At 46.2% G+C, this 27,674-nt stretch overlaps 1 protein-coding gene across 7 annotated transcripts in view; it reads right to left on the bottom strand.

Moving 5' to 3' along the window:
* Positions 1–852: 852 nt before the first annotated feature.
* Positions 853–27,674, bottom strand: part of DUSP10 (dual specificity phosphatase 10) — a 182,529-nt gene continuing 155,707 nt past the window's right edge. For 6 of the 7 annotated variants that reach the window (XM_064414115.1, XM_064414114.1, XM_064414116.1 and 3 more), the window contains 3 exons: positions 22,744–23,586; positions 5,149–5,526; positions 853–2,123 (listed from right to left, as the gene is read on the bottom strand). In XM_064414115.1, coding sequence (XP_064270185.1) covers positions 1,858–2,123; positions 5,149–5,526; positions 22,744–23,545 — 1,446 coding nt within the window. In that variant the 5' untranslated portion in view covers positions 23,546–23,586 and the 3' untranslated portion in view covers positions 853–1,857. Of the gene's footprint in view, positions 2,124–5,148; positions 5,527–22,743; positions 23,587–25,133; positions 25,270–27,674 lie in introns of those variants that run through there. The other variant, XM_064414118.1, reaches the window with a different exon arrangement.

The raw sequence follows: 27,674 nt of genomic DNA, 5'->3' as shown, positions 1-27,674 counted from the left end.
AGGTCCTGTTTTATACTTGGTTCAGTCCATGTAGGTTTTCATCTAGGAAAAGCCTTCACTGCTATCAGCCTTCCTGAGACAGTTCAGTTTGCATAACAGAATCATATGAGCAATGTTTTCTAACTCATTTTAGGCTTATACAAATAAACTTTAGAGGTGGTAACAGTCCAGAACAGATCAGGTCATACCAGATAGTTTTAAAAAAAATTGAATACAAACAAGGAAAGTGAAAGTCAGCTGTCCAAGGGACACTGTCAGGCAGAAATATCAGCCCTACAATACACACCACACAATACTGACACAGCTGGAAAAGGAGGTGCATGAAGGGAAGAAGGGCAAGAGGGAGGGGAAAATCCCAGGAGGATGATTCCTAGGAATTGTGGAACTGCTAAACAAGGGGGTATAGAGAGGCCAGGAAAAAGCACATGTGACCAACATATGTCTAAAAACTGGACAATTTTGTAACATAGAAGATAAGCTAACTAGAGGAATATGAAAAGGAATCAGTGGAGATTGTTTATTTCTTATTTTTCCAAATGGCTACTGAGCTGTAGAAATACCAGGTCTGTTCCAAAAAACCCTCACCAATAGTGCTAATTCAGTCAAACCAGAAAGGAAAATCTGGTTACAGAGAGATGGAAGAGTACAGTAGAAAGTAAAGAAAACATGTTCCACCAGCAGAGGACAGGAACGCAACGCTAAAGGAGACATGCCAAACAAGAGAGATCAATGTTGTCAATGGGAGAGGTACAATGCCACAAAAAAACCACAAAAAACTGAAGGGAACAACACAAAAACCCTATCCCATAGAAAAAAAATGGAAAATGGCTAAAGAAATAAAAGGACACACACTTTCCAAAAGATTTTTTGTTTTATAATCAAATTTCTTTTACATAGACAACTGAAACACACCAATATTTTGTGTGAAAAATATTTTTAAATAAACTTTGCTTGTTCTAGATTTTTGTACATTCTGATATACATATGTAACAAGGCTTATAGCACTGTAACTAGGATCAAAATCATATAAAGGATCAAAATAATTGCTCTCATTTATCCTTTCTGAACCAAGCTGGCTGCTGTTGCACTATTAGACTTTAAAAACTATTATGTTATTATTAGTGGGCAGCCAACTCTTAATTGGTTTGAACACTCAAAACAAGCTCAAAATTATTATTGCACAAGAAGCCAGTGAAGGCATATGGCATAGAATGATCGAAGTCCCTTACTGTTAAAACCTAACACCCCAAACTAGAAAAATAGAACAGGAACATGAAACACACCAAATAAACTTTGTTTTCTTCTTTAGTTTGAGGCTGGAGTGTGAAAAGTGCCTTGCAGACTTTTAAGCTGCTCTGATTTTCTTTGCGTTGGTGAGCATTTTGCTAGGTTCTCTTTAGCAAGCCTTTGCAGAACAAAGGCCCTTCTGTTTCAGGGAGGTTTTTTCTGCTTTGTTTTGGCTATTTGTGTTTCATTTTCAACTGAGGTTTCTTCAGTCTATGAACCTGCACAGACTACTTAGCCATAAACTCTACAAGTAGCCAGAGAGGAGGGAAAAATAAAAATTAAAAGAAAAAAAGCCCAACATTTCTTCTTATTGTTTTTATTTTAAAAAGTACTCCTTTTGCCCTGAAGCCTCCCTGCTCTGCCAGTGTCTGAGAAGGAAATCACAACAGCATCCCAAACCCAGCAAAGTTCTTGGATCTTTTAAAAACCTTTCCTTACAAAAAAAGGTTTTATTCACAAAAAGTTTGCCACAAAACTCCCCTTTGAAAGCTAAAAAGAAAACCCCACAACCCACCCATCACTGCCCCAAATCAGGTGAAGAACAGGTTCTGCCCCCTCACAGCGTGGCCGTCACACAACAGTCTCGACACCGATCAGCTTTGGTGTGAGGATTCGCGGGGTGACTCCATTGTTCAGATCTTCTTCGAACTCCAGTAACTGCCCCATAAAGTTAAGGTTGGGGGAAATGATTGGTCGTTTTCCTTTGACAAATTTATAGGCATCCGTCATGGTCATGCGCGTGTGCTTCATTAGGTATGCGATAACAATGGTGGCAGATCGGGAGACGCCGGCCTGGCAGTGGATGAGGAGACCTTTTCCACACTGATGAGCTTCCTCTGCAAACAAGACAGATGATAGAAGAAAGTAAGATTTCTGCCAGTTTGTAAATTAGAACAAGCTCAGTGCAATTAAGAGTAACTTAATGTGTAAAGCCCCTTGATTTGATTACAAGCACAGCTCTTCCCCTTCCCCTCCAGCACATCTTCCCCCAAGGTTTCAGAGCTACTGAATGTGAAACCCCCCTGTCCAGTCTGACACTGAAAATCCTCACATCCACTCTCTGCCCTTTATTAGTAGAACCATGCTAGAGAGATGCTGCTTCACTGCCAGAGAGCATTTTGTGAGGAGGGCAACGTCCATGATGAGGAATCTCAGGCTCCATTTCCACCTCAGTTGCAATGCCACTGCATTATGTCAGCATCTCAACCTCCCTGTTTTTCAGAGCAGGGAACCACTTCTAGAAACCAGGTATTTTCAGATTCAATTAATAACAATACACGTATTTCAACGCCCTGTCCTGTGAAGCTTTACAAAGATACTCTTGAAATGAGCTTCAGTGGGTGTCTCTGCTGTGGTGCCCCTGCAAAAGGAGGAGCTGGATACACACACACCCCCACTCCACCACGATTCATCACTTAGAGGGAGGCACCCTGGGCAGCATTTAGGGGGGAAGGAGTACTTCTAACCACATGCTATCAGGACATGAGAGAGGACAGTTGCTATCATACCATCCTCATCTGCCAACAGCTTGCTATTAAAACAGGAGATGGAACTTTCAGGAAGTAACATTTCAAACTACTTCTTTTATTTCAATCCGCAGGAGGAATATGAATTTAGTTTGCAGGTTTTGGCATGAATCCAACCCCACCAAGAGTACAGCTCAACCCACCCTACACGTTCAACCTGTACTGTGAAAGCATAAATAAAGCCAATTTCCCTCTAGACATTTTTGCCAGTTAGTATTTCAGAAAGCTGAAACTCTCTAATGCATGTTGACACACATTCCCAGAGAGTTTCTGATGATTTCACTTCCTATGGCTTTAGTCTTAGCCAAACCTGGGGTTGGTTGTGGTTTTTTGAAGACATATTTAAAGAAGCATATGCCAGCAATCCGCTGTTTAAACATTTCCAAATCTTCTCAAATGCAAATTAAAGTTTACCCTGAGGAAGGGAAAGCTTTGACCAGCTACTTCCCCAGCTGGTTAATTTCAGACGGAAGAAAAACTCTCAATAGAAAAATACTTGTTTATTAAAACAAAGACAGACCCTCAAGCTGTAATTATTAAAAAGGAAGTTAAATGGGTTTTGAAATGCTTTCTAAACCTTTCCAGAGCAAAACTGCTTTCTCTGCTCTTGATAAGGTCACAAGCCAAACACTATCTTTCAGTTTTGAGAACTCATACTGCAATTCATGGGGATGAGGGGAGCAGAAATCTCTCTCTTCTACCTGAAAAGGACCTCAATGGAGTTTCACAGTCTCTTTACCTAAACTTAGCCTATTGCATCTCTCCATCTTGTTGAACTCAAAGTTTAAGGTTTTACTGGATTTCTTGATACAGCTATTTTCCCAGAGGATGAAAGCAAGGTTTCCTTTCCTCTGCCCTTCACCCAAACAAGTGTTCACCTTCCCAGGTGCACAGTAACCAGCAGCTTGGGGAACTGACAGCACTACTGGTACTGCTGGGACTGGGTTAGGAACTCAAGAGAAAATTTGAGTTAGAGATGCTTTGGTCCTTCACACTGTAGAAGACAAGCCAAAGGCTCAGAGTGGTAAAAGTCACCTGAACTGCAGCATAAGCAGTGTTTTCTCTGTTCACTTCACTAAAGCAGTGTGGCTGCAGAGCACAGGCATCAGCACACCGCAGCCCCCTGCCAAGACACAGCCAGGCAAGGCTGAGGAGCCATCTGCTTCTGAGCTGCCAGACCTGCCCCACACATAACAGGGGCAGATGGGCTCACAGCAACCTGCTGAGCCTGCCCCTCCTGCCCTGGCACCTGGTCCCACAGCTGGGGTCAAATCCTTGCCAAGCCTGAGTGTACCTGAGTGCAGAGACAGCACAAAGGAGGGCAGAGAGGAACACGACTCTACACCCCGCCCCAGTACGGGGTCAGTCAAGGACCTATGCTGCAGTGCACACACAAGGACACTTCTTCCTTTGTCTAGTACTCCTCCATCAAGCCTGAAGTACTGGTAAAGGAATTAGCTCAGTCTCATCACAAGAACATAGAATTTTATGTCAATGGTATATTTGGCATATTTCAGAAAACCTCTCAGGACACATACTTGTGCTAGGGAAGCACCTTTACTACGCCACAAAAGCAGTGTGCACAAAAACATCTAGAGGAGCGTGGAAAGGTCCTCAAAAGCTTTCATACTACATGCTGAAGTCCTCTCTGACCAGCCCTGCTTGAAGTGGCCACCTGGCTTTAGCCTAGCTGAGCACGGCCCCAAACTTGGTTGAGGGCTGTGCCGTGTTGATTGTAATGAGGTGCAGAACACTGCTGGGTCACTTCTTCAGCAATCTCCACGACAAGCTGTGTGTCTATGGTGAACTCTCTTACACAGCCTACAGGGTATAGAGGCTTATTAATGCAAGTTTTCATCACTATCCACTCAACCACACATACACTCTGAAGCTACAAATCTAATGGTGGAACAAGCCAAGTGTGAAAGTTTGTCAGTTTTCTCATTAAGTTAGGAAAGACTGAGAGACCATTAAGAATAGTCACTATGAAAAACTGGCTCAAAGTCACTGTGTGAAAACTAGGAATGCAAAGGAATCAAAGGGATGATGAATGTCTCAGTTTTGTGGGGTTTCCTGAATTTAGAAGCCTGAAGGTAGGCGTTACTATCATTAGATAAAAATTGTAACCTTGGGCTACTCAACCAGATGTGCCAGAGATGAGAAAGAACAGAAATATGAGGTGCTCAGCATTTCTGACAACCCAAACTAAAGGAAATATGGCCTTAACCAGCCTTCAGAGTTGTTGGCAAAGCATAAAGTTCACTCTAAATTGTTATAACAGGTAAAAATAATAATAAAAAAATAAACAGGAGTATTTCCAGACAAGGGTAATTACCAATGAATTCAAAAGCCTCTTCAAAATACTGCCTGAGATTCTGCTTGTTGCTGTCAGTGGCCGGGAGCCGCTTGTAGTTGAACATGCCTTTCTCGTAATGGTACAGGGGCAGGTGAGTGGTCACATTGATGACATAGCCGATGTTCATCCTCTGCATTTTCTCAAAGTCCTGAGCATCATGTTCATTTCCGAGGAAGAGGAAGGGCAGGATGGGAGTGAGCTCAGCGTTCTCAATGTCTGGCGTGGTAGGGATGGACTGAGGTAGCACGGGGGGCACAGCGGAGGCACCACCCCCTCCTCCCCCCTCGGGGCACTCTTGCAGCTGGAGAGAGTTGTCGCAGAGGTTTTCGTGGTTCTGCTTGAAACCACTGAGTCCTCCTGGGAAGAGAGACCAAGCAGACATTTTGGTTAGATATCCCAAGATTTCTTCATAGCACACAGTGGGGCCACAAGGGCTGGAGCTGGCTCTACTGTCCCCACCACCACTGTAGCAGTGTCACTAGGCTATCAACAGCAAGGGTAGCATGAATCAGCAGCAGGCATTTTCCTCCCTCTGCATGGTGGATGGTGCCAAGGAACAACAGGGCTCACAGACAAACATGCCTCTGTGCAACATCAGCCTGCTGAGGCTGCCTCATCTACCAGCCCACGTGGCAAGGAAGGTGTTCCAAGAAAGAAAATATCACGAAAACTAAGGGGCCAAGGGGCTATCAGCACACTAGAGCAGAGCAGCAAGCCAGATGGGACAGTCTTAGCTTTACCTGCCCTTTAGCAGTCCTGCAGGGCATCCCCCCACCCAGGATCTCTGAGGAGGATGGGAGGAGCTCACCCTGGCATTGCTCCAGGGAACAGCATGCATCCATCTGTGTGCCCAAACAAAAGAAAACCACTCCTTGTAACCTAAAAGCGACTGAGGTGCTGGCTTAACATGTGGCAAACAGCTCTCCTTTTGCTGCCCCAGCCACCTGAATATATCTAGCAAGAGTTATTTTTAGGACATTAAAATGGATTGAGAAATGGATCTGAGGGGGAAGGAGAAGTCAGTTTTTCAGTGAAGGAAGCTCATGCCTTCTCTGCTCTATTGCTGGCTTTTTCAATAACCATTTCCCTCCCCTTACTTTTTTTTTTTTCCCTGAGGAATGCGGCAGGGCGGCTTCGAAGAGCTGGAGCAAGCAAAGTGGACCTTCTTTCTACACCTCATTCTGCACTGACATCAGTGGCAGGCTCCCCACCTGCCCAGTTTCCATGGCGATCCCATAAAGCACACAAAGACATCAGCTGGTATGACATCAGCTCTTTGAGTGCAAACAATACAAGAACCACTACTTTGTGTGAGGCCTTTGGTAGGAGGCAGCAGCGTTCCTGGGAGCCGCTGATGTAATGCTAACAGGTGGCTCCTCTGAAAGAAAAAGGCAGAGAGAGGAGAAATGCAGGGATGCGTTCCTCCCAACCTCACACACGTTGCTGCTGTACTGGGATACTTGAAGTCATGCTTGGCATCGAGAGGAGCCAAGTGCTCAGGCTCAATTGCACTTCGTTAACTGCAAGCCAAAAAAAACCCAGAAGAGGGGAGAGCAACTCTGAAGTTACTAGAAAGAGCCACGCTAGCCAAAATAAACGCAGAATGTCACCCTCCCAATAATGTTATTTAAAAAGAAAAAAAAAAATAAAAGAGAGGCTATTTCCATCCTTTCCATGCTCTTTCACAGTGAACCATTGAAGGTGTTAAAGTGAAGTAAAATATGCTGCCTCTCGGGCTCTGGATCAAACACTACTGTCGAGGGCTGCAATTCAAATGTCCAATTCAAGTGCCTGTGACATGCCTAAGGTGGGACTCACCCATGCCCATTTCAGTGCCCTGTGCTATATTCCAAGGGCACGAGGCACCAGACTAGTTACAACCATCTGAGCCCCTGTAATGAAAGTGCCCTTTTCCACATCCATACTTGTGTCCTTCACACACTGCTAGTAACATAATTTCCCTGAAATCCTTGAAATGCCTACAAAATGCAGAATATTTCCCCTGCCTCAAAAATGTGCTTGTCTTCAAGTATTTCTGCTGTTTACAGGACACAGAGCAAACAGATTTGCCTTAAAGATCTCTATTCTCAAAGTTGTAACAAGGGATCAGGATAGAAAGAAGAGCAAGGACAAAAATTTGAGCTCAACTGCACCACCTGGCCTCAACAGGCTTGAAAAGTCTTCTCAGTCCACTCAAGAAAACAAACAGGATGATGGCCCCCAAGCTGAAGATGTTTGAAGTCTCATCTAAACCAACAGCCCCAGTGTGTAGTCTAGGCTAAAGGCTAAACCCTAACCCACATTCCCATCTTTCTGAATGCGCAAGCAATCCATTCAGCTTGAATATTGTTTTTTAAACAATAGCCCCAGCATGTTGGGATTCCCAAGAAAACCCCTGAAAAAGTTTTTTTAGTGACCCCAGAGGCAACACTCATTTTCCACCTGTCCTGCTGACTTCTGGGAATAAGCAGCCCCAGTTGGAGGTAGGACCCCACTGGTTCATCACTCAGGTGGGACACATGGATGGTGTAGCAGACACCACCTTGCTTCACCAGCTGCCTTCTAAAACACAGCAGAATATCAGGGCAAAGGATGGGAAAGGACCCCAAATACAACATGCAGAAGATGCCCCAACAAGTGGAGTAGCCAGACATATAATACCTTAATTCACAATTTTTTACAGGCATTTGCCAGTGTCACCATTCCTAAAGTCAGTTCGCATCCCCCACACTCCTTGCTTATCTCCTCATGTGAGAGGAGAGTTAAAAAGTCAGTTCAAACAATATTTAAAGCAACTCTCAGAGCAAATGTTTCTGAAAGAACACATTACTGGGGAGAGGATCATTAACCTGAACTGGCTCAGACACATCAGCAAGGGAGGACGGGACAAGAACACTGGTACCCAGGAAAAGATGCAGCAAGATGCAGTTATGGCAGGAAGCTTAAACCAAATACAACAGCAGGAGCTTAGCTTGGATCTGTGCTGCCATATGAGTCATGCAGGTCCCAAAGAAGGACCCAGACACCTCCTGAGTGCTGCTCCATTCTCAACACACTCGATCCTTGCACAAACTGATTTATGAGGCACTAGAGTAATTTAAGTGAGCTCAAGCATACATAATACTCAGGCTTTTCATAAGTTTGAGACTACCTCCAAAAAGGGGTCCAAGCAAAGTTAATAATGATCAGTCAGAAAGAGAGGGATGGATTTTCCACATGAAAGTAAGCACAACGTACAAAGTATTCAAATGCATCTGTATTCCTTTGGCAAGAAGCTGCTATTTCAGTTCATTTCAAGTCTTCATTTAGGAAGGCTAGAAAAGGTGGGAGAAAAGAAGCTGTACCCACACCAGAGGCCAACACAAAGCTCTTGCAAGCCCGGTCTGAGAGTTGATTCATTAAACTCAGTAAGGTGCAAGACACCACTGCTACTGACCACAACTCCACATCCAAGAAAGCTCAAGGCATGGATGCAGAGACACCACTTGGGGTTGTAACAAAAGCTGTTTTGTGGCTGACCCTGCCCAAGCCTTTCCAAACCTGGGGAATGAAGGAAGCATTACAGAGGGCAGTAACACACCTCTGGCCAAGAAACACAACTTAGCAGAAGCTCCTTGCTAGCACAAAAGATGCATTTTAAAAGCAGCTTTTCAGATGCTGTTTGCAATATGGGAAAAGCCTTCATCATATAGAGACAATCTAAGTAGAGAGGTAACATATATCCACCAAGAAAGCCCATGGAAATGCATGGCAGTGCTGCTGGAACCACACCCATGGAGTCTGGACTCAGGAGTGTAGCCACCTTCAGTGACAAACCAAAATGCCAGCAGGCAGATGATGAGCCACTGATGGATGTCCACTTCAACAGACTGTTCTGCCAGCAGCCCATCTCTCCTGGCTTTAAACACTCCACAGAGCTTGTAATGACCAAAGCATGGGGAAGTATGCCCAGCCAGTGGGATGCAGCCTGTGCATGGGCATGGACAACATCCCAAGTGCCTTCGCTCTGTTCCAGAACGGCTGCTGGACAGGTGTTCAGAGGGCTGAACCTACCCAAACCCAAAGAGAGATGGACATACAAGGACACTCAGCACTCTGGGGAACCCAAGGTATTTCTTCCATGAGGAAATCAGGGAAGCAGATCTCTTGCTAGCAGATGGCCTTGTGTGGTATTTAGCAGAATACAACAGAACACCAAGGGCTCTTTGCTCACCACTGATGCAACACCCAGGTTGCAGAACCATTCTTGCAGTTGTAATTGCATGACATTTTCCAACATCCTGCCCTGCCAGAACAGTTAGTAAGTGACAACAGACTTTGGAGTGTCTGAGACCTCAGACTTTTGGGGAAGCTTTAAGTCAGCACCGTACATGCTCCAGCTACTCCCACTCATTTTTTCCAATTCTCTGCAGCCATCTGCCCATAAACATCTCACTTAATGCTTCTCAAACTCCCCCACCAGGCAGCACCCAAGCAGCAGCTGCACACAGATTTTCCAGCTCCAAAGCCACCCAGGAGCCCAGGGTTCACACCAGCACTGCAAGACCAGGTGAGCAGCTGATCAGCAGCCAAAGCAGCTCTGAACAAATAAAAAAATACAAGAAGCATGGTTCTGGCATAAAAGTCATGCTTAACAGTGTCCATCATTTGCCATCAGAAGAAGGCAAATACAATGCAAAGCAAGCACAAAAGGTACAGCAAGAATGAGGCAGCCAGCTTTTTACGGGAGACTATGGCCTTAAAATAGCATCATCTTCAAAGAAATCCAGAGAAACAAACCTTACCTGCACAAATTTATAAAAGTGGAATGGCTGGTTGGGGATTTGTTTGTTTGAAGGGATTTTTTTGTTTGTTTCTACCATTGCAGCTTTTTAGTTTAGGGTTTTTGTTGTTTGTTGTTCAAAAATATTGAGAATTTAAGTACAAGGAGTACAGTAACATCTGGCCTCTTCCTCTGTCTCTCCTTCAGCCACCACTGCTGCTCTCCGGCTGCATGACTACATGCAAACTAGGATCTGGGTCCACAATATGCTTTGGCATATTTGCAATACGTTTCCTATCTGGAAACAGGCTCTTGCCCTATAGTTAAGGGAGTAAATGACCTTGGTTCCCTCTCCAGTGGCACAGCTCAGAGAGAGGCAGCTACAGTCAAATACCCTCACCACAAAGCAACAGCTTTGCATTACCTCATTGGTGTGGATATACTTTGTTCTGAGCGTGGCAGGTACTGGGTGTTCCCGCTCCCACTGCAAACAGGAACATATTTTTATACATGACAGACTGCAGATGTGGGAGTCACATTTAGACTAAGCACGTGGTCTTAGGAGACAACCAGACCTTTTATATGGTTTTCAAAGCTGTCCAGGCGGATTTCTGGATTGGCTCATCCTTGATTACAATACCACAAAGCCATCTTGGAAAAGAAAAAGGAAAAAAAAAAACAACAATGCACAGACAAGCACAAGAAGAACAGAAATCCCATGATACTGGGAAGTATCAGCAGAAGAGATGTTCAATCTGTAAATTCCCCTCCTCAAGTTTTGCTGGGCTCTTGTGGGGTGCACAGCAGAGAATCTGGCGATACCACAGTTCTAGTCACCACAAGCTTTAGTTGCTCAGGAGTGAAGCCAAGCTTTAAGACACCCACTCTGCATGTGCCCTGTCAGTACCACTACAGCAAACTCTGCAGCTGTGTTTGAGTGAGTTTAGGGTGAAATGGGTGAAATGTCACAGGGAGCATTCGGGGTGCAGGATAGAGACACTCAGACAATTGATGTGTATCTGCTTAAGACAGTGTTTTGAATTTGTGCAGCCTGTTCCTTTAAACCTGTGACCTCATTTATTTACATTACTGCAGAAAAGCACTGCCAGAAGCAACAGCTGATGACAGTCTCATGTATTTTTCCACTAAGGCAACAATTAAACTGCTCCTGTGTTATTAATGAACAGATGACTTTGTGTCAAGTTGATTCAAAGCACAGGATGCCTCAAGATTAAGCAAATGTGACTCCAGCATGTAAAAATAGAAGTTAGGTATTGTCCAGATGCTTCACCCACCCAGTGCTCTCCTCCTTACTCAGCCTCCTGGGCAGGAGGGCCCCCCACCATGCTGCCCACCAGTGTCTAGAGGTCCTGCTGCAGGGTGACACACTGGTGCTGAGCTACCATGACTGCAATGCCACCATGCAGGCTGCTCCTGTACCATGGACCTTCTGCTAAGGAAGATGCTGTTGTACATGTTGAAGCAGAATTCTGCCATTATAGGCCCAATCCACTCGCAGGATATGGCAAATGACCTAGACCATCTCCTCATACCACCAACACAGCTATGGCTGCAGGTGTAGGTCTGCTGAGCACCAAGGAAGCTATCAGGGAGGGCATGGCGGCACTGGGGTTGCACCCATCAGGCACAGGACCTAAGGCCGCCTTGCAGTAGAAGATGCAGCCATCACACTTGCTCACAGATGTTGCTAGAGTGATTTTAGCCACAACAAAGATGGGTCCTGATGTGTCCTGGGGATTATGCTCTGTTCATCCTGAGGCACTGAAAGAAGGGATGCTCAGATCTCAGAACAACACAAGACACACACTTTCCTTGCCTAAGCAGGGCTCTGCTTCCCAAACTTCTTCTAGATCCAAGCAGATCACTGTAGGAGTGTTCCTACTCTCCAAGCAGATGGCCATCTCATGACCACAGCTACAGCAGAGCAAGGCTTGCCCTCACTGCTGCAGCAGCCTTGACATGGCTGGAAATGCTGTATTTGCCCACACAGCAGGAAGGACAACTCCCTTATATCTACAGGGGTGCGGACCTATTGGACCACACTCAGCCAGGTGACATTAGTGAACTCCTCCCATGTCTGTAAGATATTCCAAGGAAACCCTGCCATGGTGCTTTCCCTGTCACACGCAAAGCATTCAGCAACAGCTGTGCTGCAAAAGATTAAGCTTTGAGCAAACATAAAAAAGTAAAAGTAAACAGCATACACAAAGAACAGCTTCCACCTTGATACACTCAATCTAGTTTAGTCTCTCCCTCCTATTGAGTTGCCAACAGCACTTCAAAAAAAAGGCAAAACTTCGCATTCTGAAGAACTTGCAAGGTCAGTTTTTTTCTGTGTGGGAACTATCCCGAGAGGTCAGTTTGTACACAGATTCTGACCTAGAGGAATCACAAGCATATCCTTGACATAAGGGCTTTGAGGTCCCTTTAGAAGTCAAGAGTGCAATGCCAGATGAAGAGAAAAGGTTTCCCCTCAGCATCGAGGTACGTGCACACGCGTTATTTCTAATTTTATCTCACTATGGTTCACACCCCATACCACAGCACATCCTCTCCCACTGGCTTTTGAAGTCCTTGGCCTCATCCACTTTTATTTTTTTCCTCTGACACCAGGCACAGCAAAGCTGGCTCTCCCAAGGTCACATCCTGGGAGGCAGGTGAGAAGTCATCCAATGCCCCTTCCCCTGCCAGGCTGTGCCAGAGTTACTGGCTCTGTCCAGCTCCATTCTCATCTCCTCCCATCCCACCATCACCCATTTTCAACCACACCATCACCCCCAGGAGCCTCCCACACCTCAACATATGACTTGCTTTTTTCCACCATCAGCTTTCACCCCTTCACTTTTCCTCTTCTCATGACTACTAGATCATCTAAATTCGTTCCAATTAGAAAAAAAAATCTTTTTTTCCTTGACCTGTCACTAGAAAACCTTTCTTGGATTTCAGTTTAATTCTTCTTTATACTTTTCTTGGTCTTAAATTTAGGGTTTTTTCTCAGACCCTGAACATCCAAGCAAACCCACATATCCCATCCATATCATCCCTTTACTTGTCAGCTTTTCCAAGAGATGCTACTAACCTTTGGGCTCATCAGCCTGTCCAGAAGCCACCCTGAATACTTTGGGACCACCTCTCTGTATTCAAGACAGTGGTTCCAGCTTGCAACTGGAAAACTGCCCTATTCTATGGGAGTGCTGAGTCTGCTTATTTCAAAATAAAAACTCAAGTATTCATGGGGAAATAAGCTAGCATTCTTCAAAGCACTGTGTTATCCTTGGGGAGCAGCCAGGAAGGTGAAAGAGGAGAAGGTCTGCTCTGAATTTTGGTACAAGGACTAAACCATACAAGAATGTAAATAGAAATAAGACAAGAAACCCCACAACCCAAACACGCTATGATGACGACTCTGCAGCCACCAAGGAGGACTGGACTTACCCTCCCTGGAGGGCAAGCATTTATAGCAGAAACTCAAAATTAGTCATGTTACAACTTCTCATGGCAAAAGTATGTGTTCCCATGGGGATGCAGGCTAACATGAAGTCCAATTAAATAATCACTGGAAATGTTAACATAAACCCTGAAGGAATACATACTTCTGCTGTGAAATGCTCCCACTGGAAATCATATTAACAAAAAGGTCATCAAGAAATGCTAAAGCTACGTACAAAGGAGGCAGGGGAAGTGAGGGGGGAGGGAACAGAAACTATTTTAATGCAATAAAATACCACAAATGGTTTTTTATTGACAAAGAGCTATGGGTCTGTTTTCCCAGACAGGTAGAGCTGAGCAGGTTTGCCCAAAACAGCAAGTTTCATTTCTTTTTTAATCTGTTACCAGTTCCCTCCCTGGCCATCACCATATGCATCTCTCAAGCAAGTGGCCTGGAAAGAGCCAGCACAGGAGCAGGATGCAGGCAGCTGTGGCTCAGCACATCTGAGGAGGGAGAAGGGTCCCAGCACTGTGTCAGACATCCATAATCCTGGATGCGTGAGAGTGGACCTTTCTGTTTAATCTGTGTATTTTAGAGAACACTGACATTTTCATGCTTCAGTCATCCATTTATTCTCTTTCCCCTTTTAAGGGCAACCTCTCCAGGACAATTTCTTTCTAAAGAGAGAGCAGGCTTTGCTTCTCCTGAGGATAACACAGGCTCTTTTCCAGTCCAAGCCACTGCTCCTCTACATCAGAAACACCAGCACTATGCACATTAATATGAAAGGAAAACAGGGTGCTGATATACCACACCCACCTTTGGGAGTACCATCCATTCCTGATGAATTTAAACCCTTTTTAGACTGAAAAGTTTCTACCTTTTTATCTAGAAATAACAGTATCTGGCTCTGATTTGACATTTTCTAGCAAGGTATTCCAAAGCACATGAAGGAAAAACAGAGAAAGTAAAGGATGCTATCTTGACATATTTCAGTGCCACAGAGTCCAAATTAAAAGTAGCACACTACTGGAACTAGCAAGGTGTACGCTAGCTCCAACTTTGACAAAAGCTCTGCTGGCACATACATCCCAGCCTGAATGGTCAAGGAACCAAGGCTAGCCCCCAAAAACCCCACAGGCAAAGAGAAAGTCGACCCAGATTGCATCCATATTCTTCAGACTTAAGGCAAGAAGGAAGCAGGGAGAGAGGGAAGAGAAAAAGACATATTTACAGAATCCAGAGCTAAACAGCAATAAAACAAGGAATATTTCCAGCTAGATGAAAATCAATCCTTGTGTCCAAATAAAATAACTCCTTGTCTCCACTAATATTTCCCAGGAAACATAAGAAGTGTGTTGTACCTCAACAGAGATGCTGCTCTGCCTTTCTGGACTAACACCTATGAATTTAAGAATAATTTCATTTTAAACAATCAGAGTGGTTCTGTACCTAAAACATGCCAGAAAATTTTAAGCACCAGCAAAAGCCTTATTCTTAGCTCTCATCAACTGGACAGACAGATTCCCATTACCTTAACAGAGAACAAGAAGAATTAAGAGCCCAGCATCAACATAGTGCAGGTCAACTGCTCCAACAACAGCTTTTGCTTTAAAGCATGAGTGTTCAACTGCTTACATAAGGCTTAATATCACACTGTGGCATAATGAACTGGAGATAATCAATTTGACTGATATGACAGAAGCTTGCAAGTTATCTTCTATTTTCCAAGTCTCTTTAGGCTATTGTAAAAAAAAAAAATAAAATAAAATATATGATGATTCATGTGTGGACAAGGAGTAACATTTGTTCTTCTTTTTATTACCTTTAATTAGAAGCAGCTCTTCTCTGTTGCAGTGGACCAAGTAGGAATTTAGGCATGCTGTAGACTTTTTTAAGCTAGGACTTAGTAAAACAGTTGGAGCCAATGTGTTCACATCTCTATTGTTTTCTTAATTTATATTTTCCAACTTACTCCTTCAAAGCCGGTTTTGCATGCACACAAAGCAGCACTTAACCCTGGCAGGAGCAGTGGCTCCCGAGACCTTCCACTCAGTAGGAGCATTCCTGTCCCTCCAGCAGCACATAATGACATATTTACAGTTCCCTCCTGACTTCGCCATGCCCAGACCCTCCAGTGGGGACAGCCCAGTGCAGAAGCTCCCACTGCAGGAGCCGTGGGTGGGTGTAGCTGAGCTAGAGAAAGGGTGGCACTGCCCCAGGCAGCAGCTCATAAGCTCATTCCTTCAAGTCAGAGGGACTAGGTAGCACCTAGACCTACAGGGTCCCAGTTGCTCCCTGCAGACTGGCCAGTTTAGGTCTCTCTGCATGCACTCTCATGGGACAGGCTCACCGAAACCAAGTGCCAGGAGATCAGAAGCTTGTGCCCCTTCCTGATCTCACTCTTTTTACTGGGAGCAGAGCATTCCTTTGAAAAGGAGACAACTCCCTCACCCAAGCAGAGAAACACATGAAGATGAACCTCGATTAAAAAAAAATAAATACCCAGAGGCAAGTCAGAGCCTAAAATTTTACAAAAATGCACTAACAAGGGAAGAGGGTGCTCTTAAATCCATCTCCCACTTTCTGCAGCAGGCAGGTGTGTTGTCCCAGGGCACTACTGTGACTGTGGATGGAGCCAGGGTCAAACACACTTAACACCAATGGCAACAAGAGAGATAAGCTCTGATAAAAATGGTGCAAAGGGCATTAAAAAAAATTAACCAAAAGAACCCAAACCAACAAACCAAAACACCCACAACAAACCAAAAAAACCCAAAAAAAACAAAACAAAAAAAACCCTTCAAAAAAAACCAAACCCCAACAACAACAAAAAACAAAATGAAAATAACTTCTCTACGCTTCATGGCAAGCCTATCGTGTGGGCTTAATCAGAGCTCCCCTGGCCACAAGACCGCCCTGTTATCTAGGCCCAGATTTATCCCTCTAGTCCAGTTCCTCCTTTTTTGTACCACATGGTGGACTGACTTGCTTCTCCATCTCTTTCCCTTTCCTTCCAGCCCCCAAAATGCTGATCCAGAACTAGGTGAGAGACCACCTCCTGGTAGGACATAGGCCCATGGGGAATCAATGTCTTTCTAAGCAGCACAGGACACAACAAAAACAACCTTCAGACTGCTCCCAGATGTGAGGCTGCCTTCACTATAGGTACTAAATGAAGCAAAGAGTTTCCTGTACTAAAAAGTCACAAGGTGTTTAAACAAAACTAAACAATAAAACCCCCAAGCTTCACTACTGAACCACAGAGCACTCATCAACACACTATGCAGAGACCATGAGCACTCCTGGACTTTCCAGCTGCGAAAACATGTTCCCTGAATCCCTCGTGCCTCCTACCCACAGCAGTCCCCGTTCTGCCTCATCACAGGGTGTCCTGACAGGCACAGCCAGGACTGGTGGCTGAATCCAAGAGTGCTAGTGCACATTTCAGCTTTCCCACAATCTTCAACACTCAACGGATTAAGAGCAGGTGAAAGGCCTGCCAGAGGAAGCTGAATCAAATACAATGTTCAAGACAGCACCCTGATCCTCTCAGTTTGACTCTTTGCAGCCTTTACTTTTCCATGAGGCTGGGAAAGGTGACATCCATGATATATACACTGCTTTCTTTAAATCCCAGCTTACCAAACACCTTTGTGATACCAATAAATTAACTTTTACAGTACTGAGGTGTTTAAAAAACTGCTAAAGACTGATTCAGATGAGAACTTCAAATCAAAGCTTCAGAAAAACAGCTGCTCACAGTAATTCAGGTCAGCCTTGTGATTTCTGTAGCCAGCACTCTCCCAGGCCCACCAGGGACTTCCCAAAAGGCCCAAGCACTACACATAATCTTATCTCACACACAGAGGAACAATGCATTAGGTTATCTTCAGATTACCATAATCTATTTCTTTAAACAGCATGACTTCTGTAGCCCTGCAAGATGATGCTGAATATTTGAAAGGTGTTTCCCTCCTGGCTGGCTGGTGAAATTGCAAAGCAGGGAAGTGCTGAGATGTGTGCGTGCTGCTTATATTTATGGCATTTCTTCATTTTTGAGTTGTTTGCATAAATAACAATAATGGGGCTTTTCACAGAGTAAAGAGTCATCGCCTAAAGAAAAGGGATGGGCTCCCACTTCAAACGCGTCATACAGCCAAGGCAGTCTCACTAAAAACTTATGTGCTCATAAGTGTAGTGAAAACTTTGGCTGCTGCTTTGGAAGCAAACCACACATGTACAGGTCTAAAAATAAATTTTAAAAAATAGTCCATCTGTATTAGTTAAGATCCAGATACCACTCAAAACTCAAGCACAGCTACCCATCCTGAGCCTCTCCAAAAGGTTGTGTTCACCTTGAGAGCAAAAAGCCAGAAGATAAACGAGCACACCATCCTAGAAGGATTTCAGTACAAGAAATTCTCACCTCTGGCAGGGCAAGGGTAAGGGCAGCACATGAGGCATTCAGCTAATTATAACCCAACATCTACCTACCAGGAACATCATAGGGAATGTTACCCCAGTTTACACAGAACTGGAACCAGATTTTTCTTTACAAGCATCAGAGAGGTTTGCCTAATGTAACATTTTGCTTCTTAACTCTTAGTTCTTAATTCCAAGGGTACAAGAAACTGCAGAGCCAAAAAGGGGGGGGGGGGGGTGGGGGGTGGAATCTCCTTTATATTCCTCCCTTTCCAAGGCAGTGTCATTGCTCTCTTCCCAAGGACAGTAAAATGTGATAGGCACCATGCAAGCCAGCACAGCAAACTTTCAGATGCCATAATCTCAGAGAAAATACCACATTTACCATTACTGTTGAAAAGGTGTAGCGGTACCCCTCCTCTGCAGAAGCATACCCTCAAAATGTCAAAAGACCCTGCTCTCCAGCCACACCATTGTCCCAATTTATTTATATACAAAAGGTGACACATACAACCAATTTTCTAGTGTGATGGCCAAGAAGATTATTTATTTCAGAAGAAAGATACTTTAAGCACCAGCAATCAGAGCCTGAATACTGAAGGTGAAATCTCAGCCCTGACAAAGCTAGCAGAACCTTCTCCCCCACTGACTGATAGGTCCAGCTCTCCTCTGCAGCACAGAGGGAACACATTTTATTTTTAAATGTTAAGTAACTCACATGAAATGTCCAGTGTTTTTAAAACTACACATTTCCCTATTACAACCTAATACTTATTCAGTGGAGATCTCTGATGGAAATAAGTGCCAGGCACATGTTTTGTTGGTCAGCTGGATTTGTTGACCATTACATCAAGTTTTACTTTCAAATACGCTTCTGCAGTGTAATCCAATCAGCGTTTAAAGCAACACTGACACTGTTAAATTCTATAATTAATGAAAGTAATAATTAATGTATTTGTACAAGTTATGACCAGGTCAGGTATTTCAAAGGCAGCTGATCACAGTATTTACATGAATGTAGGAGAACATAAAGCAAGTAATTATTCCTTTTGTAAGGATCTCAGTCCCTCTGTAGTTGTTTCAATTTTGCTGATATGTGATTCTAGTGTGGTAAGAGATCTGAAACTATTCTTAGACCATGGCAGAAGGCATGAAATGGTTTCTTGGCAGGTCTTACACTCCCCACTATAATGAGAGCAAGTCACTTCATTTATTTTGATGAGCAGAGAAAAGAATGAAAGGCAGAGCATAAATAAGCTCCTCAGACTGTGAACAAGAACTAAGATAGAACCAGGTTTTGTGGAGGAACCAGGTAATTCTTTCCTATCTCCTTTGCAGAAGTCTGGCCATGAGTTTACAGCATATAGTGGGAATTAAAAAAAAAAAAAAGCCTAGTCATATTTTTCACCTCTGCTTTTGAATTTCTTGAAGTCAAACACAAAAGCATTTACAAACTAAACACAAGACTTAAGCGGGTTCACAAGGCTCCCACTGGTGGGTCTTGAGAGAAGAAGAACAGCAGGATGGAGACAATGCCACTGGACCCTGGTCAGAGAGACAAAGGCAACTCCTCTCGTGTTAAAAGCTGCAAGATGTGCTGGCATAGATGCTTCAATTTTTCATTTTATTTTCCTTTGTAGATTGAATTTAGCTTGTGGAAAAAAAAAAAGCTGAACTCCAAGCCTAAATGTTTCAGTCATGGAAAACGAGTACTTTTCATCTGAATACAAATGAATTTCCCACTTTCCATTTTTAGGTCCCAGTAGCAAACTCAAGCATACAAGTCCCCAAGACTCAAGGAAACTTTTGCTATGATCTGAGGTGCTCAGGGAAGGCAGAGATGCCTCACTGTTGGGTTTGCAGGAGGGAAAGGGGTACAGCCCTACCAAGGAGGACCAGGGCTACTGACCCAAACTGGGGTCAAAACACCATGCTCTTCCCCTCCCCAAATTCAGTTTTGACATTGGCCTCGAGCAGAAGGGACACTGGGCTCGTATCACTGATTTTGCCCCCTCTCCATTCCAATGCTATGAAAAAAAAAATGTGGAAAAAAAAAAGCATCCACAAAAAGTGAGGCCTTAGTTTTCAGCAAACATGGAATACCATAGTCATGGGGTGTTGGGGAAAACATGATTTATTCCTGTTTTGTTTATAAACAGACTGAGCAGCAGCTTCAGCCAGGACAGCTCAGGCTGCTATGGCCCGTATAGCAGGACTGTGAAATACAGGATTCTTATGGGTTTATTTTTTGTAAAAATAGATGATTTATGCCTCTCTCAAGCGTTGCTGTGCCTCATGGCAAAATAAATAAGCAAATCTTTTTTAAGAGTTTAAATCAAAATTATGCATGTGTTACATTTATGACCAAAAAAATGTTAAAGGGAGTAGCAAGGAGAGGCATGGATAGAAAGGGAGGAACTGAAGTCTCAAAATCTTCCATGCCACAGCTTACACAAAACCCTCTCTTGTCCCAGCACTAGTTTATACACTGGTCTGCTAGATTAAAAATAAACCAGACCACCTCTTTTTAACTCGTGCCTAATAAGGCACACCATACATACATTTATCTATAGATCATGGCCCGGCCTTGGAAAACAGTAGAGAGTTGCTGTGCTGCTCAAAAAGCCTGGGCCACCTTAAAGCCGCTTGCCTGCGGGGCCAGGCGCTGTCAGGCAGAGATGTAACCCAAGCCCCGGCTTCGGCGATGGGACCGAGCCCGCGAGCCGCCAGCATGCCACGAGAGCGGCAGCGGGGCCGCGGGCTGACAGGCAGCACCAAACATGGAGAAGGTGGCACCGCACTGGGGGAACGAGAACTTGGACAGCCTGGCTAGCAACCAGTGTTTGCAAACACAACACGGGGGATCAGATGGGCCGGCAATAAATTAGGGCCGGGCAGCAGAGAGCGAGAGAAATCAGTCAAAGTAACAGATCTAGGCAAAGAGGGCTCCCCGGCCACCCCCAGTTTCGTTTTAGCGCCTGAACACAGGGATGGGGATGCGCCAGCTCCTGGGCGGCTGAAGCACGACGGAAAAAACGCTGTCTGTCAAGTGAAACTAAGTAACGAGTGCTTCCAGCACCAATCCCCCAGCTCGGAAAGTTAGTCGCAGCCTTCCCAAATGCTGCTTTATCCCATGCTCAATTCCATCTGACCCCAGCTAGAGCTCCACTTCAAAGAACGGGAGGGGACTTACAGTGATGGGGGGAGCTCCTCACCACAGGCTCCCTGAGGTGAGGTCTGCTCCAGCCCAGCTCATCACTATATCCAAAAAGCAAAGGATTTGGGCTTTCTGTCTTCTGGCACACTTCCAGATCTGTTGGGGAAGAGATTTCTGCTAAAGCAGGGCTTTGAGGTAACATTTCTCAGTATCTGAAAACCAAAAACGGTCCAAGGACTGCCACGAGCACCTGGTTAAACCCAGAGCAGCACACAGAGCTGGGAGGTAGGAGAAGGGGCAGCCACAACCTGCCCACAGGGCCCAATAGCTCAGTGCTGCCCAATTACTGCTCTGCAGCTTCATCTCAGCCATGATCTCATTCCAGGTACTGAAGAAGTACCCTGCGAGGTTCAGAGAAGCTACAGCGTTTTCAGAGAAAGACAGAGAACATCTTCAGCACTCCACTTTTCTAAAAATAGGAAGGCTTGCGGACTACAACGACATATCCAGCTGCAAATCTTCTACAGCTGCATCTTCTACAGATGAAGGGCATCATCATGACCCCAGAGACTCAATAAAAGCATTCTGGGATCCTGTAGCAAGTATCAAAACAAGCCCAGTACGTCTACACTCTTGCCAGGAGCAAGGGGACAGTTCAGCAATTTCAAGCTTCCACAAGACACACGCACAGAGGAGTATCTCACAGGATCCCTAAGTCCTACAAAGCCATGAAACTTGGCTGAGGAAAAGGGATAAAATACCAGCCCGCTCCATTCTCCTGCCACACCGTGCAGGTTGGAAGTAGCAAGCTGCACAGAAAAATTAAAAAAGTTAAATACATACAGTAAGAGCTAAGCAGCAAATCCTTCCATAGTTTCCCACTGCCACAGCCAGTCTCTGCCAACCATGCCTCCGAATGGCATAAGAACCCAGGGGAAAGGAAATGTAATCTAGAGGGCAGCATTGTTATCAATAGGATCTCGAGAATAAAGTGAAGAAAGGGAAGTGTCCTTGGATGATGCCTTAATTGGTGAGGCTCATCTCCACCAAAGCATTATGCGATAAACCAAATTCCATATTAAAACAGAAGCCTTTACAGGATAGCCTGTAAAGCTTATGTATACATACATAAGCACTCATACACAGAAATATACCAATTTCAGATCACTTTTTAAACAAATAATTTTCTTCTCTCCCTTATTCTGACCCTGTATCACCAAAATTTTGGTGATAGATCACCAAATCAAATAGATTTGATTGTTCAAGTTTTGCTGACTGGTCCATGACACAATGCCTCAGACCAAGTGACCTCCCTCGCCTTTCGTCCCCCCTCCTTCTACTCTCCCACTGTCCATCTCCAGCACCTATGAGTCCAGTTTTACATGGATTAAAATAAGGCTCCTATGTAAAGGTCAGTTTGACAAGCTAAAAGAGAAGTATCCCCTCCTGGACTTCTGCTCCTTGGGCTATAAATACTAAGAATAAGCACTGGGGGAAATTCTTTGCACAGACAGATACCAGGAAGCACATTTCCTCCTCCTTCCACTTCTCACCCCTCCTGCTACTCAAACGTCCAGAGAAAAGCAAGCATCTCTCTGCTACCAGCTCCATTATTTGTCCATGGAAGGCATTTGCTTTGCCACTGGTAACTTGAGAAACACAGGCCTTCCCAGAGATAAACAGATACTTTCAAGGTGTAACCATCAGCAAGGCTGACAGCAGAGAGTACACACTGCAAAGCAAGCCAACACACAGTGCCTGGGCAAAGAGGACGATTACCTTTTAGGACTAGGGGCTCCTTGCCTTCTCGCTTGAGTGACTCCAGCACTATGTGGAGTGGCTGGGAAGGCATCACCCTGCTTGGCTCATTGGTATTCTCATCATAAACTACAATTTCTTTGGAGAAGATTCTCTTGAAAGAGTCCTTGCCTTCCCGGCAAGAGATCAAGTCCAAGACTGTGATCTTGCCCTGCTGGAGCCTTCTCCGGCTGATCTTGTCAGAACAGTTAATGTGGACAGCCCCTTGAATGTGGCTCTTATTATACTCCATGAAGGGCCTGCAGTCAATGATGACAGGCCCTTGGTTCTGTTGGTGGCTCTTGCTGCATTTGGTCATCTTCTTGGCCAGATCATTGGGGTAAATGATTTTGATGCTGGCAAGTTGCTTGGCGCTGCCCGAGACAGGGCTCCCCCCTCCACCCAGTGGGCTCAGACTGCCAGCATTCTCATTGCTGTTGACCATTTGGTTGGCAGGGCAGGTGGGGGAGGTTCCGGTGTGGGTGCTGCTGGTGCTCGCTGGAGTTTGGGCCTGAGTGTCCTTGTCGTATGTTGCCACAGTGCAGCAACTGGCACTGCTGCATCCACAACTCAGGGAGCGTGCAGAGCCGTTGGATGAGGGCATATACGTCAGATTAGCAGCCTTTAGGGACACGACAGGTGCACCGAGGAGACCGGAGTGGCTCTCACCAGCAGAAGAGGCAGATTCAAGGAAGCTAGAGTCTAAACACAGGTTGAGATCCTGAGGTCTCACTGGCCTCGAAAGTGCCACTACTACCCTGTCGTCTAAAGGAGATGGAGGCATGAGGAGGCTGAGCACTAGCAAGTTAGGAACTCAAGATCACCCTGAAAAAGAAAAAGCAGAAGGGAAAGAAGAAAAAAGGTGATGAAAACAGATAATGAAATCACATAAACCGACAGATCCAGCAACTTATTTTGCCAACACCCATTATCCCTAACCTAACAACCCCTTCTGACAGTAGCTGCTAAAAAGCCTTTTCAGTGCTGCAGAGACTCTATCAGAGAATCTATTCAGCTATCTGCATGTGTGCCCATGGCATGCAAAATCCACACGAGCAGCCTGGACTGTGCAGTGGCACCCAGGAGAAGGCATTTAGCTACATGCAGATTGTACTGAGCTGTTCCGAAACCCCAGGCTGCAAGGCTCACTACCAATAACGACGGAGGCATGTTCCCTTATCCCATTGCTCACTGCAAAGGAAGCAACTACTGGGCTGAGTCTACTACAGGGAGGAACGTGTAAGAGCTGAATAGCTGAATGTGTCAGGGGTGATATGCAACTTTTCCAGCATGCTGGAATAAAATTAGCCTGTGAATAAATTTTCTGAGACAGTTACAAACTTGAACACATAAGGCGAAACAAAAAAATACCCAGAAAAAAAACAAAAAAATTAGCTTCTGGAGATCCTTATAAGCATGCATCTTGCACTTCCCTCCCCCAGTTAGAGATTAATCCAACCCCAGTTAAGCCCCTAGCTCCAGGCTCGGGAAGTCTGCTGTTCTCCAGCAGTCCGTGAGGTAAATTCCCGCTCCCCACCACATTTCACAGCTTCTTCAAAGCGTGGTCCCCTCCGCCCTAACCAAGGTCACTGCCTGCCCCACCTTTGCCTTCCCATTTGCTAAGACGCAGCACGTAAGATTTGAACCTCCCCGTTTCTACTCGGCAGACAACGAAGACGACAGGAGGAAAATACCCAAAGCCAGCCCTGAAGCGCGTGCCCTTCACCAGCAACTTTGGGAGCAGCCGCAGCTCTCTCTGAAAAACCCATCCCAACACCAACTTCACCAACTCGCCCAGAGCGGGGCAAGCACTCGCAGCTCCCGTTTGCCGCCCCGGCCAGCTAGGAGATGTCCATCCCGAATAGGGGATGGCCGGGGGGCATTGCCACTCCCATCAGCCAGCGCTCTACGGAGCGAATCCGCCGGCACCTCAGGAGCGCGGAAAGGTGCCGCGACCCGTCCGCCCGGGCACGGCGGAGGTGCCGCGGCCGGGCAGAATGGGGCCAGCGGCGTCTCGCTCGGGAGGCTTTCCCAGCCCGTTCTTTTCCCAACCCTCCCCTCGCCCTATTTTAGGATAAGAACTAGGATAAGGGCCCCCCGAGCGCCTTCGCCTGACGCAGTTTAAATTTTTAAATAAACGAGGGAGACAACTCAGCTCCCCCAGCGAGGGGAGACAACGAAAGAGACCACGAAAAGCGGGAAGCTAAAGTTCTGCCCCCGATCGCCGGGAGCGGGGGCTACCGCCAAAAGCGCGGCAGGCCGGGTCGGCGCTCCCCGCCGCGGCAGCCTCTGCGCGGGCTGCCGCAGCCGCGGGCCCCCACTCCTCGCCGTGCCGTGCCCCGCGCAACTCAGTTCGGCTGCCCCGTACTCACCGGCGCGCCGCGCTCCGGCCCGGTGCGCGGAGGTGGCGGCGGCCGCCGCGGGAGGAGCCGCTGGTGCCGGTGCGTGTCGCGCCCGCTGCCCCGCGCGCCGCCCGCGCCGCGCGCCACCCGCACCATCCTCGTTACTTTCTCTTTTGCCACCGCGTAAATGTACGGCCCGGGGAGGGCGGGGTCCGCGCCGACGGACGGCCACGCCAGCCAATCGAAGTGCGGGGGCCGGCCCGGAGGCTGGGATATGACGTCATTGACAGCCAATGGGGAGGGCATGGCGCCAGCCCCGCGCTTCGGGGCAGCCGCTGCTCCCCGCGGACGGGCGGGGGCGGCCCTCACGCGCGGCCCCGCGGCACCGCCCCCGCAGGACGGGGAGCGCCCGCGAGCGCCGCGCGTCCGGCCGCGGCCCAGGGGAGCGGGGCAGCGGCGCTAGCTACGGGGACCGGAGAGCACCAGCCCCGCTCCGGAGCGCGGCGGCAGCGGGCAATGCTGCCCGTCCGCCCCAGCCCCGCCGCAAGAGGCTCGGCAGTGAACGAGCGGGGCCAACCCGAGAGGATGCTGTATAGGTGCTTTTCCAAGCAGTCCTTCCCTGTCAGAAACAAGCCCGCATGAGGTCCTTGGGAGAAGGAAAGCCCAGCAACCATATCTCCTCCTGGGTCAGTCCATCCCGCATCAATCCACCAAGGCAGAGACTGGGAAAGTGGTATCTCCATCCTACCAGTCCACCCTGACCATGGCAGCACTGGAGAGTTTCAGCCACAGCCCAGCATGCAAACCCACTGAGCTACAGGAGGAAGGGTGAAGCTGGAGCAGATAAGAACAAGCCCACATTAACTTCTTGGGAGTAGAAGAACAGTAATTTCCTCACACAAAATCAGTAAATCACAGGGAGAGCAGATGTGCCCTCCACTGCCCAGAGACAGCCAGGCCTGGAGGTCCCTGTCTGCCTGACCCCCAGTTGCTCTGTGTTATGGCAACTCAGAATGCAGCTTTGGCACATTGTCCAGTAAAGATCCTGAATGTTCAGATTAGACTGGACTCTCCCAGTCCAGTCAGTATAAAAAGGAAAGCAGCACAGGCTGGAGGAAAAGATTTTGAGGATAAGCATGAATCCCTTTCATCCTTTCTGTCAGAGGCTGACATGGACAAAATAATGAGCTCTCACCCTTGTTACGTGAGCACTACAAGGTGAGAATTGATTTTCAAGCCACATGGATCAGCTCATCACACACACTAGGAGAGTATCTGGCAGCAGCGCAGGATTTCTGCACCTCTTTCTTCCTCACTGTGCAATCTGTTTACACATTTCCTGGTTCAGCAACTATATCTCATCATGTATCAGTCCATCACATATCAATCCACCAAGTCAGTGACAGGGAAAGTGGCATCTCCAGAGCAATGCATCCTCCCATGTCCTTCCTAACCACGGGAGTGACAAAGCATTTCACCTACAACTGGGAATGCCAACCAAGCTTTAAGCTACAGGAGGAAAGATGAAGTTAGAGCTGGTAAGAAGTTGTCAGCATGATAACATTGAATCTAAATTAGCCCCCAAAGATTTTGGTTCTGGGATGTATGCGGATAATTCATTTTTCAACTGGGATTTTCAAGCTGTAACTACTAATCCAACTGGGTCTGTTGAAAAAAAAAATCAAATCAGTAATATCACCATCCAGCAACTCAGTTAAAAAAATTATAAAAACAGAGAGAAAGACTTTAGAAGCCCTGAATACTTGATTTTTAAAAATTAAAGTTCTAAAGGTAAACAGCAAATGCTTTTCCTCACAGCCATTCTGTAAACAATCAATTGCTTCTCCTTAATGTTCCATGTAGGACAGCAACTCATCCAGCACAAACTCAGGCTTTTGGCTTCCAGTGTTATGATGCCACAGCAGGGCGCCAGTTCCCCTGCACCCTGGGAAGGAAAAGGAGGTGGGGGAAAGTTCTCACTTGTAACAGCTTCACCTCGAGCAATCTGCTTCCACTGAGAATAAATGTGGGGAAAGACTTTGAGCAAATAAGTCATAGAGTGACTTCATCCCACAAAGACCACAGTCTGGAGGTATTACCTTCTGAATAAAATATTCACAAAATATAAGTCCCCATGCCACCCAGCAAAAATACAAACCAGGCTTTAACAGTGCTGTGCAATTGCTGCACAAACAGCTGCCCTCCCCAGGGAGGGAGCAAACAGCTTGATGGAGAAATGCACTGGTCTCACTCAGACTCCACAAACACTGGTCAGCTCCCCAGAGGTATCACTGTGAGACACCACTGGAGCATTTCCACGCTCTCTATTCCTCTTTGTCCGTGGCTTGCTGAGATTGACACTGGGCTCACAGCAGAGGAGGGGTAGCTCATGCTTCCCTCAAAATCTCCCTTTCAGGCCACGCTTGAGCTTGGGGAAGGAGCTCCCCGTGGGCTTGTGTTCAATTCACCATCTGAAATGGTTCCCTCCACCCAGGCAGCTGGAAACCATATTCCTGTTTGTGCATCTCCCAAAACTAGACATCTCCTAAGACAAATATTTTCTAGAAAACA

Source organism: Passer domesticus, chromosome 3, assembly GCF_036417665.1.
Source record: "Passer domesticus isolate bPasDom1 chromosome 3, bPasDom1.hap1, whole genome shotgun sequence".
Lineage (NCBI taxonomy): Eukaryota > Metazoa > Chordata > Aves > Passeriformes > Passeridae > Passer > Passer domesticus.
The sequence above is the reverse complement of the archived record's forward strand: the minus strand, read 5'-3'. Positions and strand labels throughout refer to the sequence as shown.